Source organism: Limulus polyphemus, unplaced genomic scaffold (genome assembly GCF_000517525.1).
Source record: "Limulus polyphemus unplaced genomic scaffold, Limulus_polyphemus-2.1.2 Scaffold1525, whole genome shotgun sequence".
Classification (NCBI taxonomy): Eukaryota; Metazoa; Arthropoda; class Merostomata; order Xiphosura; family Limulidae; genus Limulus; species Limulus polyphemus.
The window spans coordinates 191,618-206,798 of record NW_013667135.1 but is presented as its reverse complement, the minus strand read 5'-3'; the positions used below and the strand labels follow the sequence as shown (position 1 = coordinate 206,798).

The 15,181-nt window shown below is 35.1% G+C and overlaps 1 protein-coding gene across 1 annotated transcript; it reads left to right on the top strand.

Annotated features, from left to right (window-relative positions):
- Nucleotides 1-213: 213 nt before the first annotated feature.
- On the top strand, nt 214-13,845 carry LOC106463944 (PR domain zinc finger protein 16-like). The gene is made up of 5 exons (XM_022391580.1): nt 214-495; nt 8,427-8,561; nt 10,371-10,491; nt 10,594-10,816; nt 11,679-13,845. Exons 1-5 carry the CDS (start codon nt 214-216, stop codon nt 13,843-13,845), a joined length of 2,928 nt encoding a protein of 975 aa, XP_022247288.1.
- Nucleotides 13,846-15,181: the final 1,336 nt, after the last annotated feature.

Below are 15,181 nucleotides of genomic sequence, written 5' to 3'. Positions count from 1 at the left end.
TACATATCTTGTATCGTTAAACTCAAATAATGAGAACATTTATCTGTATTCATATGTACCACTAGGTGGCGTTTCAGCAGTAATAATGCAGATTATGTTGACACAAAGTCATTGTTGGTAATAGCTAAAAGTTTGTATTCATGCTGTTTTGTTCCTAAGTTTTAATGTGATTAACAAAGTGTTCTCTCTCCAGGCAAGGAAGCACTAGGGACAATGGTAGGGAACTTCAGGGAACCTGCCATGCTATACGATTGTGACAGAAAGCTTAATGGTGAGTTAAGCTCAAGCCAGCATCCAAGAAAGGTTGTCAGTGGTTTGATTCCCGATACTAACTCCGCTGGACTACAATTTCTACCAGAAGAACTACAGTTTAAACCTAGTAGTCTAAGTTATCAGATCGGTGTGTGGACTAGAAATAAGATAAATAAAAGGTCAAGATTCGGTCCAATACTGGCTCGTCTTGAGACAACACGAACATCTAAGTTATCGTGGAAGGTGAGTACACGTGTGCTTAGTATTGTTTCTCACTCATTTTTGCTTTCCATAAAATCAACTTTTATCAGTCAGTGAGTTTTCAGCTAATGTAATTTTATATGCCTTTGGTACGAAAATTGATTTTGCTTAATTGTTTTATTATATATATATATCAGAACGTATTATTAGTTTCGGATATTCGTGCAAAACAATGCAAGGGCGATCTGCATTAGCCGTCTAAAATTTTGAGCTCATGGATTAGATAGAAGACAGCTAATTAATAGGAACACCGTTAAAACTTGAGCTACTTTATATGAATGATGAAAATTGAGCGTCACTCTTTTAACACACCCACAACCCCAAAGGGTGGCTTTTTCTGTATATGAAGTTCTTGCATTTAATTGAATTTTGAGAATTTCTTTTTAACTAGCAATATCTACAACTAATAGTTCACCTTGTTTTATTACCACGTTATAGAATAAACACCACTACCTGATTACTGTTTCAAAGGATATCAACTTTTATCAGAGTAATTAACTCAATGACCTTTTAGCCAGTGTAGCTTTATATGCCTTCAGGTAAAAAAATTGACTTGCTGTAATTTTGTTATCGTATATTACAACGTAGAGCACCTTTGCTAGGTCTAACTGGAATGATCAATATTCTAAAGCTTTTTTTGGAAATATAAGGTGTGGGTATAAATAAACGCTGCACCATGCCGAAAGCTCCATTGAATAACAAACCAACGCTTATAGCTAGGTTGTTGCCGAGGCACTAGCTGTCGGTAAAAGTGCTGTTTTTGCAGTTTTCTTATCTAAAGTAAGCTTGCATGTAAGATATATTTTAAATAATCAGAAGTGAGTAAGGAGTTACATAAAGTTGCCACACATTTTCCTTTGTGGGGGAGGGGGGGGGGGCTGTAGCTCGGGTAAAACATCGTTTGTTTTGTTTTCACGCAACGAGCTAATAATATACTGCAAGCTCAAGTGTCGGGGTATTGGAACCGATAGACTCTGCCCCAATAATCAGTGTGATCGCTACTAGTTTATTCTAGTGCTTTATGATAAAATAAAGTGCCCATAAAAAGTTGCTAATATTGCAGAGATGTTGTCGTCTCATCAGCTGCCATTGACAGCTCGGTTTGCGTCAGTGCTAAGCCTACAGGATTGACATATTGGTCGCTCGTCTCGAGATGAGTACTTCCAAATATCCATCAGGGGCGTTCTCACCTCACTTCACGAAACTTGTCGCCCAATCAAATATTTATAACCTTCAAACCTGTTTTGTTGTTTTCTCCTGTTTTGTCAGAAAACCCATAAATTTCAGGTCAAATATATTTTGTTGGATAAGCTACATGTTTCTTATATAAACTTCTATCTCCCCCTCTAACTCCAAAACACAAGAAGATATTTTTATTTTGATTAAACATATTAGATGCCTAACTGTTATTTTAGGGAACTAAACTTCACGTATTTTATTGCACCTTGCAAGATATAATAATAACGAATAGATATTTTAATTTAAAAGTTGTTTTTGATTTGCTAGTTTAGTTAGAAGATGTCATTTAACCTATTAGTTTTTGTTATTTAAGGAACTGAGATTGAAAGAATATATATATATATGAAAACATTTTTTCTTTTGTTTGGATTAGTGCAGAGCGGTAAGTAGTAACTTATCTTGCTCTTGCTTAACTACGATTGACATTACCCTGATTGCTTAACTTTTTAAGCTCCGTAGTTTCATATATACCTTGTATAATATCATTTATGCCTGTATGTACACATATAGTATTATTATAAATAAGCGCAAATAATTCCTTATTTTCATAAAATACCTTTTTTCGTAGTCTCTCCTGTTTCTAACAAGAAAACTTGAGCATTCTGATGAGGCGTTATCAATAAATTCTTCTCACTTGGCGTTAAATCTTTGGATCTTAGAGGTAGTCTATACATGTATTTATAATACTAAAATAATAATTTATAATTACTTATATGGAGCCTTTACTAATTTTCGTTAAGTTATGCAGTGAAAAGCTGGGTGATCTTTAGTCTCGAATCGTCACTAAAGGAAAAAAATCGCTGCGAAAAATTTAGTAAACCTACCGTTGAGAATTCTCAAGCTACTTTGACAGGGCGCTAAACACCATATTCACGATGTGGGTATGTCAGTGGCATGAACAATGATCCAAATAGTGATTTTTGGAGAAAAGTGCACTGATGAAAAACTTCATGTGAAAATGTACTATTTAATTATGTTTGTATAAAACCGTATGTTGTCTTCAGTTCCCTTCTCCTTGCGACACTGAAAATTATTATATTTTCTACCACTCAAATCTTCCTGCACCCAAACTTACCCAAACTGTGCGTAATAATTGTATCTGAAGTACATTAAAGAATAGTGATAGATGGGAATAGCCTACTATAAAGTTCCATCCAGTTTCACAGCCTTGATTGATTGTGTTCTCATTATTACACTGTTGTAGCAGAGATTTTAGTCGCGTTCTTAACACATTATATAGATAGCAGCTTCAAGCGGGTTTGATAACGTGCGCTGCAATGTCACATGGTAAGCTACTCCGCTTTTCATTGGTTACCACCCTTTCATTAGGATGTTATTATTGCCGCTAATACAGAGTATTAGAGCATCTCGTTAAAGTAGTATGTCAACTGTGAGAGATGTTTTCTTTTCTACCCTTCTTTCCTTTTTTGTCTTTTTCTGCAAAAGAGTAAATGACCAAGCGGTAGATCCTGTTCATGAAAGTATGAATTATTGTACTAAGACAGGTCATTTTTTCATTGGAGCTTAAAAAACTGTTAAACAAGGGATAGATTCTTTTCCCAGGAACTTAAGAACTGCTAAAAAGAGGAGAAATATTTTCCCTGGCATTTATGAACTATTAAATGAGAAGGAACCATATCTTAGTTAGCATGTAATGATGAACTTTTCATATCATCGTGAGGATATAAGCAGAACTAACATTGAGATTTCAATGGCGTATCTAATAAATAAAGTGGTTGTCAACCATAAGTAATACTTATTCTTAAATATAGTTTAATTAGTAGTAACAAGTAAAGTTAATGGCAATCCTCAGTAACATTTGATATTAAACAGGGTATAAACAGAGCTAAAATTAATATTGTAAATATCAAGAGTCAGTAAGGTTGGATAATGTCTTTTTTTTTAGAGTGGGTTTAAAATAAAGCACAGAACAAGATATTGGATGAAAAATAGTATTTATGTTATTTTCACATTTGTTTTAACAATTGTACTTCTCCATATTAAATATTTAAGTTGAGAATGTAGAACCAGAGCTACCAAATTCATTAAAGTGGAAAGCATGTTATCAACCCATCATCCATAACCAAAGATATATATATAACAAATATATTAAAGTTGAAAGCATGTTATCAACCCATCATCCATAACCAAAGATATATATAACAAATATATTAAAGTTGAAAGCATGTTATCAACCCATCATCCATAACCAAAGATATATATAACAAATTCATTAAAGTGGAAAGCATGTTATCAACCCATCATCCATAACCAAAGATATATATAACAAATATATTAAAGTTGAAAGCATGTTGTCAGACTATCATGGAAAACCAGAAATATCAAATATATAAAAGCATGTTGTCAGATCATCATATAGAACCAGAAATATCAAATATATAAAAGTGGAAAGCATGTTGTCAGCTCATAATATAGAACCAGAGTTGACAAATATATAAAAGTGGAAAGAACATTGTCAGCTCATCATATAGAACCAGAGTTAACAAATATATTAAAGTGGAAAGCACGTTGTTAGACCATCATATAGAACCAGAGTTAACAAATATATAAAAGAGGAAAGAACATTGTCAGCTCATCATATAGAACCAGAGTTAACAAATATATAAAAGTGGAAAGAACATTGTCAGCTCATCATATAGAACCAGTTAACAAATATATTAAAGTGGAAAGCACGTTGTTAGACCATCATATAGAACCAGAGTTAACAAATACATTAATGTAAAAAGTATGTTGCCAGCTCTTCGTGTAAAACCAGAAGTAACAAATATATTAAAGTATAAATAAAGTTTTTATATGTTAATCTTGAGATAATTCTGTCAAAACATCATGTACAACAATGCGATTAAACATACATTGTATTGTGGAAACCATGTTGTCAGACCTAAACATTCTAAGCTGGCCGAACTTCGTGAGAGATTATTCGGATTACGGCCAACAATTTCAATAAAAGTGAGGATACCTAACTGATTACTCAGTGCTTTCTAATTGTTTTAACTAATAATGGTGTTTTAAATTAGCTGTATTCATTACAGGGATATTTTTATAGTTTTCATCTATGAGCTTGCTTTGATCAGAAGTTAATGATAATTATTTAGAAACAAAGAAGTTCAAAATATTTTAATATGGAAGTTGATGACAGGCGAGATTTAACAAATGTATCAATGAGGGAAGCAAGCATACCCAGAGTAAGTGTTGTATGGTGCTAACAATATTTCTACAGGGAACAATAGTTCACATGTCAGTCACCAAAGGACAGTAGCCTGAGTCCGATGAATATCGTAGATCCGGCGGGGTCACGTGGCTTCTGACGACCTATCTTCGTTGTGTTTAGACTTTATAATAGAAACTAGATCTGCTGCTGCATAAGGTATTTGTAGAAATAAATCACCTTGAGTGGAACCTCTCTTCCAATACAGTTATTAAAGAAGGGGAGGGAAAGTATCCCCTACTAAAGGTAACTTAGAGATGATATTCACAGGTACTACGAGATGGTGGCTGTTACCTACTTTATATCGCCATTCAGCTTCGTGAATATGAAAACAGTATTGCAGTAAGCTGGTGTTCAACTTTAACTAAGATAATCACACGAAGTGGCATCATACCTAGAGGACGAAGGGCGGCGCTTCAATAAACTATAAGCAAAATTGATGTGTGCATGACGTTTTACTTGAAAAGTGCACGTGTCTCTGCATCAGTTGGAATACAAAGTATTTGGGGGAACTCAGAAGAACTTCATGAAACTTGAGTCACTTGATGTTCTTTTTCGATAGGTAGATATGTAGGTAGGTATTAAACTGATAATATGGTTATGAATATATATTATTATCATTAGTTGCCAAACAACAGGAAATCCGACAAATATCTTAGGTACGGTGGTACTTACAGTAGGTATACACAATACATACAATTCAAATTATTTACTCATATACACCTTTAACCACCAGATAATAGATCTTAAAAAGTATTTGAGAAATATTTTTAGGGGATAAACAAACCACATACAAAATTACAAGTCATAGAACCACTGAGAAAGTCAACAGAGCAGATACAAAAGATTTACAAAACCACAAACTTTTTAATATCACTGACTGGCTGACATTGTTGAATGCTTCTAACTGTGTAACAAACAGACTTACCATAGTTATAAGTGCACCAAATAGAACAATAGCATAGGACCCACGTGCTAGTGTTAGCATTTTTCTATACTAAACATCACCAAAAAGAAGAGCTATGTGACGTACATCAGGTAATAACTTGAACAGGGACGCCATTTCAAAATACATATCAACAGAAATGAATGAATGATGGATAAGTGTACAAAAGTATATCCACGATTCTTCTAGTTTTTGTATAGATAATAACAAATCCATGATGTTTATACACAGAAACCTCTCAGGATTTGTTTATGTTTGTATTATAATTGACCTATATAGTTAATGTACGAAATCCTGTTACTTCTCATGCAATTGGAAAAGGTGAAACAAGTTGTAAAGAAAATAACACAAGTTATGGATCCACGTGAATATCTGATTCTTCTAGAGTCGTATAAACAGACTTTACAGACATGTATTGCCTTCAATAATTCGATTCACAGAAACATCTAGTCATCCTATGATAAGCATAACTAAGTTTATTCCATCTGGCTTATTGTATACAGAATATAAAGAATAAACGCAGTAGTCATGAACCAGATATTGAACGCGCCCCCTTGTGAGGTTGTACAGAGAGTTTTATTACACCATATCCATTCCTACATTGCTTCCTCACGTTTTGGTGCACACATTACTACACTATAATTTAAATTTAAACGATTGCCCAGGGGTAGTTCCTAAGACTAAATTGCACATGGTAAAAACATAACAACAAGTTTCGTAATATCAGCTTATTTCCATTATAACCTTTTGTATGTCTAATGTTTGTTTGTTTAAATTTATTGCTTTTAAGGTTTTGAGCTATCGCAGAATTACATCTTCAAATCTGAAAACTCACTAAAAATGTTGCTTTATAACCATCTCATTTAGCCTCAGTTGCAAATTAAATCTTTCACCATGGAAATTAGTGTACCCGTTCCACCAAAGATTGTCTCTTTATCACGCTCACATTTATTACCCTTCTTCCGTAATATCAAATTATTTATTAACATTAACGTTTTATTTCGGGATTTATAAATGCTATGGTTTATCAAAAACATCACGAACTTTCATCTGTTCTGTTTAGAAACAGAAAAAAAAAATCACGTGATCTCAATCACTCATCTTCAAATCGCCATCTTTTAAATCTATCCTTAATTTTTTGCGTTATTCGAAAACGGAAATAGAACCTGCGATTTTATAAAATCGACTGATATTCATAAGATTGGATTTCAGGCCACGGAATTAGAGGCACATCAGTCAGTAAAGGCTATTTTATAATTAGACATCCTGTAAGTTTTTATTTTTCGTTGTTGTTTTTGCCCTTTACAGAAATCGTACACATAACAATTATGATGTTATCGGCTTCGGGGGACTCACTCGTAAATAAAAAGTTCATTTCGTGTATGCTGACGAAAATCGTGTATTGTTGTCTCGTTTGACCAAAACGTTGAAATGGCCGTTATGTTTTCAAGGTGGTAACAACAAAAGCCTCAGAGATAGAGATAGAAAACACAATATATCCATCTTTCAGTAATGTACATTTGGACAAAAAACAGAAATTTATTTTCCATTCGTCTGGGACGAATATATATACACCATTTACAGGTAGAAACACATGGTTTTGAAAAAACAACAACAACTCGCACAGTTTAATGATATTGTAGGAGAGAAGTTTCTTCAGAAAAATATGTGAATAATACGATTTCTGTGGCACTAAAGTGATTTATAGGCTGGCATGGCCAGGTGGTTAGGGCGCTCGACTCGTAATCTGAGGGTCGCGGGTTCGAATCCCCGTCACACCAAACATGCCAACCTCCGCCTTTGCCTGGTCCAGGATGAGAAAGGAGGAGGGTTGGGCGCGGGGCTAGCAACTCCACCCCGTAAAAACCAACCTGCTACAAGTAACTGCAACAACAACTTTCCGTTGGTGAGGTGTTGGGACGGCCTTATGCTCCACTGGGAGTTTAGAGGAATAAAAAAAAAGTGATTTATTATTTTTCAAAGTTTTTGACATTTAACTGAATGGGACCGTTACTCTATTATCGAATTGAAATAAAGTTCTCGATGCTACTCATGAAGGTAAACGCTATTTACATTCTCTTTAGCCTGCCGTCAAATTGTGATACAGGAAGTGGAAAATACAGCCTGTAGTTGTGGGATTTATTTTTTTCAAAATTTATTTCCTCGCCTCCAATTTGAACAATAGGCCTGTCACATGCCGGGCGAGTGTTCCACCAAAGGGCACTTTTTAACAACTCAAACTGCTACACCTTTTAGTTTCAATAAAACCTCCCTCCATTTTACGAATTTTCAAGGACACACCTTGCATTGTGCAAGTTTCTGCTGATCCAGGTATATAATGATGTTGGTCACAGATGAGTAAAATATTGTCAGAATAGTTTTTGACAAAAAAGAAACATGAAGAAACATTCGTTGCTATGGACATGTTTTTAGATTATTATCCAGCGTTCGATGACACTTTTCTTTGATGTGAATTTAGTGATTCTGAGTTTTTTACAGGTGGTAGAACAGTGTGGAAAATTGAGAGGTTGGCTTTGCACTGCTACCAGACCGTCAGGCCATTGGACGAATCTCGTGCGTCGTGCTGACGACATGGTAGCCAGTAATACTTGTTTGGTGTATGAAAATGGAAAGGTAAGGTATTTACAAAAGGTTTACTGGTCTTTTAGAGATAATTAAAAGAATAATTGTTTTCATATAAAGATTAAAAAGTTGTGTTATAAGCTACTCGAATGAAAGAAATCTTTGATGACACGCTAAATTATCATACCAATAATTACATTAAACCATGTGTTTTCGTGTTTTGGCCATCTATGGACGCTCCCAAATTCCAATATTCCCTCATACCAGTCATATCTTGTCAATGAAGTTTAAAAGAGCAACCAAAAGAAAAAGAAACCTGGCAACTGTAAAGTGTCTGATCTCGCCATAGAAACTTTATTAGCGTCCTTTAGGTTGATTTTTATATTTGTCATTTAAAAGATTACATCTGTAAAAAGTTATCTTTCAAATGCGTATACGCAATATTTAGGTTTGTTTGCTTTTTGTTAAGCATAAAGTTACACAATGGTTTATCTATGGTGTGTCCACTACGAGTATCAAATCCCGGGTTTTAGCGATCTAAGTTCTCAGACTTACCGCTGAGCCACAAGGGGCGCAATATTTAAGTTTTCAAAAAATATCAACTGTCTTTATCACGCAAGTTTTATAATACATTTCATTGAAATATATGTATAGGCATTAGAAAAGTCTGGAGTAAACAATAAATTTTTGATAAAACTTACAGTTCAATAACTTGATAATATGAAAAATTAACACCGCTAGTCATGTTTACCAAAGTAATACAGATTAAACACTATGGAATAGATACCAGCGGATGTTTTAGTAGAGATATTTTCTTTATTTGAAGGTGGTCCTGGTGGCGAGCTGCGAGTGAGAAGCTTCAAGGTTCGAGCCGCGGCATGCCTCTAAATAAGCTCCACAATTTCATCTAGGAAAAAAAAGCATTATAATAGAATATCAACATCTTAGACGGCTAGTGCTGTTAATTGGTTTAATTTCCTCAGGCTAGAAGTTCTAAATCAGAAATTACTCTACGTGCACTTTAGGGATCTCTGACATCGCCGTTTAGCCCATACTTCGCATAAAGTCACGAGCTGTTCAGGTTGAAAATAAAACTACAAATGTCATTTACACTTGAGATTCTTGTGGATGGAAATTTAAATAAATAAATAAACAACCTTTGGTCCAGGTGTGGTCTACTGGTTAGTATACCTATACTATGAGTCTGGGGATCATGATCTGCCTTCCGTTCCCGCAAATACGTGCTCTATACTTTGAAGATGTGGGTGTTCCATACGAGTAATGGCCAAATCTTACCATTCAGCCAGAGAAGAATAACCCAAGAGTTGAATAACTGCATTCCCTCTAGTCTATCAGTTCATACCTACGGACGTATGTGCGTAGATAACCCTTGTGTAGTTTGCGCGACATTCTAAAACACGTCAAACAAAATTAAATTACATTTCCTTTTAGAGCACCACCCAGCTCTTAGCATGATGGACTGTGGAGCTAGATGTTTTCTTTCGCGTCTCCTTACTGCAAAAACACATTATGGACTTTGAAGCCGTGGGTGTGCTAACGGTTGACAGTTAACTTCCACTATATGGTCTGACAAGAGTAGCCCACGGGTTGGTGGTATCGAATAGTTGTTTCCCTTCTAGTCTATCATATCAAAATTAGATAAGACTAGTGTAGATATAGCCTTTGTGTAGCTTTGCGTGAAATCCAATAAAAAACAAATTACTTCCTATGAACCGTGTCATCTTCAGCTTACCCAGGTTCGTAGGAACATATTCGTAATAATGTCAGCAGGATTCAGAACAACACACATGAAAAAATGTAAGGCCCAATTTCTTTTAACGTTTCTTTTCTTTTCTTCAGTTGTATCTGGAGGTTTCTATACCTTTGGAAGAATCAACCGAACTTATCATTTCAGCTGCAGAAATGATCCTAGAAGAACAAATTAACCTCACTAGCGACCAAGACCTTTCTAAACATCACAGTAAGTTGCTTGAGTGTATGATGTGTAAATTTAAAAAGTTCCCTTATTGATTTATATTTTCTATGAGGTGTGAAAAACTATAATTTTTGTTTTAATTTTTAGGTCAAACATTTACAAATGTCACTGCTTGCAGCTCTAGTAGTGAAACACCACTCCCCAGATCTAGTCTCAAAAACCAACTCTATTCATTCTTCATCCAATCATTACCTCCTCCAGTAATACCAATCTCGTGGACGGAAGAGAGAGCTCTTCTGCGAACCAACAACGAACATTCTACTGAAATGAGCGATGAAGGAATATTTGACCAACTTTCTGACACGCAGAGGTACATTTATGAGAAGTTATGAAACGTAAACAGCGTTGAAATAGAAAGCAAAAAACTCCAAATACAATAAAATTCTGTAAAGGCTTGAAATTATCATCATGAAGTAATCAGTATCTGTATTCAGTTTATATGAGAAAAGGTGTGGTTAAGGCATATCATATCAGTATTTCTAAGTATACGATAAACTCAAAAATCACTTGGTGAGGACAATGAGGTGAAGATATAATGCTAGGTTTGTGCTGAATGGAAGGTTATATTACTTAGCTTAATATTCTTAATGGTATGTATTTCGTTCTGTCTGCTTCCATTAGAAATGAGCAACTTTCTTAAGTAGAAAACTAAACATACAGACCATGTTGTTTGTGACGACTTATAGAGTTAAGTACTAAACTTACCCAGTTCTTCCCTCATTATTTTACAGCTATATATTTAGTTTTGTTGTTGTGAAATAATTTAGTAAGAGACTTAGATTTAAATATGGATCTCGTTCATAAAACAAGTATATTTCAAGAGTTACACTTTGACAGCTACTTCAATTGAAATTGGCCAAATAAAAAGACAAAAAAAAACCCAGCTTATTCTTAAAATTTAAATAATAATGAGGTTTAGCTACTTTTATTTTTTGAAATAAATCCTACCCGGATTATAAACTAACAAAATTATAGCAAGAAATCTCCAAAGATTTTTTTAACGAGTATAAAGTGAACTTTCCGTGATCGGGAATAAAATAAGCATTTCTTGGTAGAGGATAATTTTTCTATCTAGTTGTACAACTAACAGATTCAATATTTAAAAACATAAATAGAAAACAGTATTTGACGTGAAAATCACTGTAATATTATTAACGTTTTGTTTTTTCCAGTTTCAACGACTTGGATATTTCTTCTCATTGGTGTAGCGACTTAGTACAAAGTGACAAAGAATATATATGTGACCAGTGTCCGAAGGTATTTAACTGGAAAAACAATTTAATTCGCCATCAGGTATCGAACGATGATAAGCGTTTTTACATTTGTGAAAACTGTAAAAAAATATTTACCGATCCCAGTAACTTACAACGTCACATCCGGTCCCAGCACATTGGCGCGCGTTCTCATGTTTGCTTAAAGTGTGGGAAAACATTTGCGACCTCTAGTGGTTTGAAACAGCATACGCACATTCACAGTAGTGTTAAGCCGTTCCGGTGTGAAGTTTGTTTTAAAGCTTACACACAGTTCTCTAATTTATGCCGACACAAAAGGATGCATGCTAACTGTCGCATGAAAGTTAAATGCCATAAATGTGGTCAAGCGTTTTCAACAATGACGTCACTATCTAAACATAAAAGATATTGTGATGTCACAGTGCTGACATCTGCTCAGAATTCTGCAATTTATTCTTGTTTTTCTGAGGGTCATTCTACTGGTCAAAACGTAGAGACCAGCAAGTGTTCTGATTCTCTGAATATAGTGCCACAAACCAACCAGCTTTTGTTCTACCCTAGGCTGTCATTCTACTCATCCGCTTTTTATAGTGACCCTTTGCTTTCGCGTAGAAGCCTCACTGGGCCATGTCCCTTTTATTTAGATCCTACACCATTCACTTCAAACACATCTTTGACATTTCATGCTTCATGCAGTCCAGAAAAACATCCTGGTCCTAAGAACCAACCGCCTAACATCCAAAGACCAACGTTTTTACAGCAAGAGAAAGAGATGTGTTTGGAGACCTTGGAATTTGATATTTCAGAGGAAATGGCATCAAACAGGGATTTGGAGGAATTCTCTACTACGGAAGATGAATACATTAGTGGTGATGACAATGCAAAAACGCCCTTGTTTACCCAAAATTACAGTGTACCTGACCTATTGTTTAATTCAAACCGAAATTGTCCTGTTAGTAAGCTACCAGTTGTGAGAGAAAGTAGTAAAATTCAGGCCTGGCAAATAAAACTTCCGACATCCGATTCTTCCGAAAAACTTTATGATCTTTCTCAGATGAATATTTCTTCAAAAGAACAGCAAATTACCAGAAGTCACGAAACAGATAAAAAATCTCAAAGAGAAGAGCCTCTTGATTTGCGCATCCTTAAGACAAAAATTTCTTTAGAAAAAGCCGAAGAAACTGAATTTCAGTTTCAGGAAAGTACAAAGCTTCGGCTCATAAACACTATCGTCTCCAGAAACAATACACAGTCTTTGTCTCAACCATCATTTCATGCGACTTATCCTAGACCTGTGCATCCAATAATCTTGGGAAAAATTAATGGCCTCCAACAAAAACACTCTGTCCTTCCTTGTCCATCTAGATTACCATCTCTATTTTTACAAAGACCAGCATTCTTAAGTCATCCTGTTTTTGGTACCAGTGTTTCTTTAGACCCCCGGAGAAATCACTTCGAGAAGATGGAGAACCAAATGGGTGATATACTTTTTCAACAATTAAACAAAAACAAAAATGGCTACTCATGTAAATTCTGTGATAAAGTATTCCCTCGTTCTGCTAATCTTACTCGCCATCTTCGAACCCACACAGGAGAACAGCCGTACAAATGTAAATACTGTGAAAGATCATTCAGTATTTCCTCCAACCTCCAACGTCATGTTCGGAATATTCACAATAAAGAGAAGCCGTTCAATTGTCTGCTTTGTGATCGCAGTTTTGGTCAACAAACCAACCTGGATCGACATTTAAAAAAACATGAAACCGGCGGGTTGAACCTTTATGAAAATTCTTTAAAACAAGACAGCAAGGCTGAAAGGGCGTTTGATGAGATTCGAAACTTTGTAGGAAAGGTTACGTATTTGAATGCTAACAACGACAAACACATTTCGGAACATCTAGAATTAGATAAGAATGATCTAATGGATCTGGTTAGAAGAGACACGCCAGAGGAACCAGAAGAAACTCTACACAAAGAGAAGTTCTGTTTTGAACCTATGAAAGATGATAATGTTCATTCTTCTGCACAGCTAACGAAGTTTGCCAGTGAGTCAAATATACCTAAATATTTTATTTCCAGTACTCATTATACGCAAAATCAGAATTGAGTTTTTGTAAATCAACGTAGCGCTGATAAGAACCACAATGGTATTACTGGAATTCATTAAAATATTGTTGAAAGTCAGCGTAGCATTGTTTCTCCCGGCTTTAACTGGCTCTTTCCAAAATTCGATCTTCTTGAATAGAGATTTTTTAAAAAACAACATTAATTTAAACCTTAGCGTACATGAAAAGACGCTCGTTCATCTAGATTTTGTTGAGACTGAAATGTTCTTACAAAATAAAACCAAAGTAAGACAAGAGAATGATTCTGTGTTTCTAAAGGAAACAGTTTGTCTGTAGGAATTTTGTAAATCACCTTAACAAATATTATTTGTTCAAGTTAGTTCTAGTCTAAAGTCCACCTCACCTTCAGTAGTCATGAATAATAAATTCACGAGGACTTTTGTTTCAGAAATTCAAGGGGGGCTTTGGCTGCAAACAAGAAATTATGTGTCTTATATGTGAGAAAAACAGAATTGTATAGTAAGACTTTCACACAGACTGGAGGTAGTATAAATTACAAGTTAACCGGACGTCTGAAGATCATGCTAGTATATGCCGTTTTTTTGTTTTCAGATGTAGTCCTGCTAGATCAATTATCTTTTAGTGGGCATTAATAGCGTTTCTAGAAGCTCACGTTGTTACACTAACTTGTATGTCTATATATATATATATGTAGTGAATATAAACAAGTATACCATATACAAAAAATTTGTTTCGACACATCATGTTTTCGTGCTAATTTTTTAGTTTTTTATATTTTCAACTTGAAATGCAATATGTGCGACATGTAGGCTAAATGCCCATTCCAGAGATCTGAAAGACCTGGCGTACCTATTTCTAATTTAGAACAAATAGAGTGAAAGTGAGATTGACTGTCACACGTATAACGTCTCCATAAATGAAAGAGCAGAGATCGTTCAGCAGTGTATCATGGATCGAACTTTGGACGTTTGAACTGTAGCTTGCAAACTACTAGGCCACGCCCATAAATTATGTAGTAGAGTTATCCTAACTTGTAACACCCAATCTGCGAGTTAATGAGACTGAATTCAGGGAGTTGTGTGGGTACAGAATGGTGTCACGATTTCCAGTATTGAAGTCAGAGTCCAAAAATCTACAACAATAAAGGGTATGATCTTTTAACCCCCAAAACCACTTTACTACCAAAAGAACTCACCTCTCAATATTATTCGGTTATAAAGGTGTGGAGTTTAGGGGTTGGCCGAACTGTGTTCATTTTGCACAAAATAGTAGACGTGTTCATGTCGGGCAGATTCCTCACCTAACCACTTTAAAGCAGCAAATAAGCTTCGTTGAGCATTTCTCGGCTATCTTGAT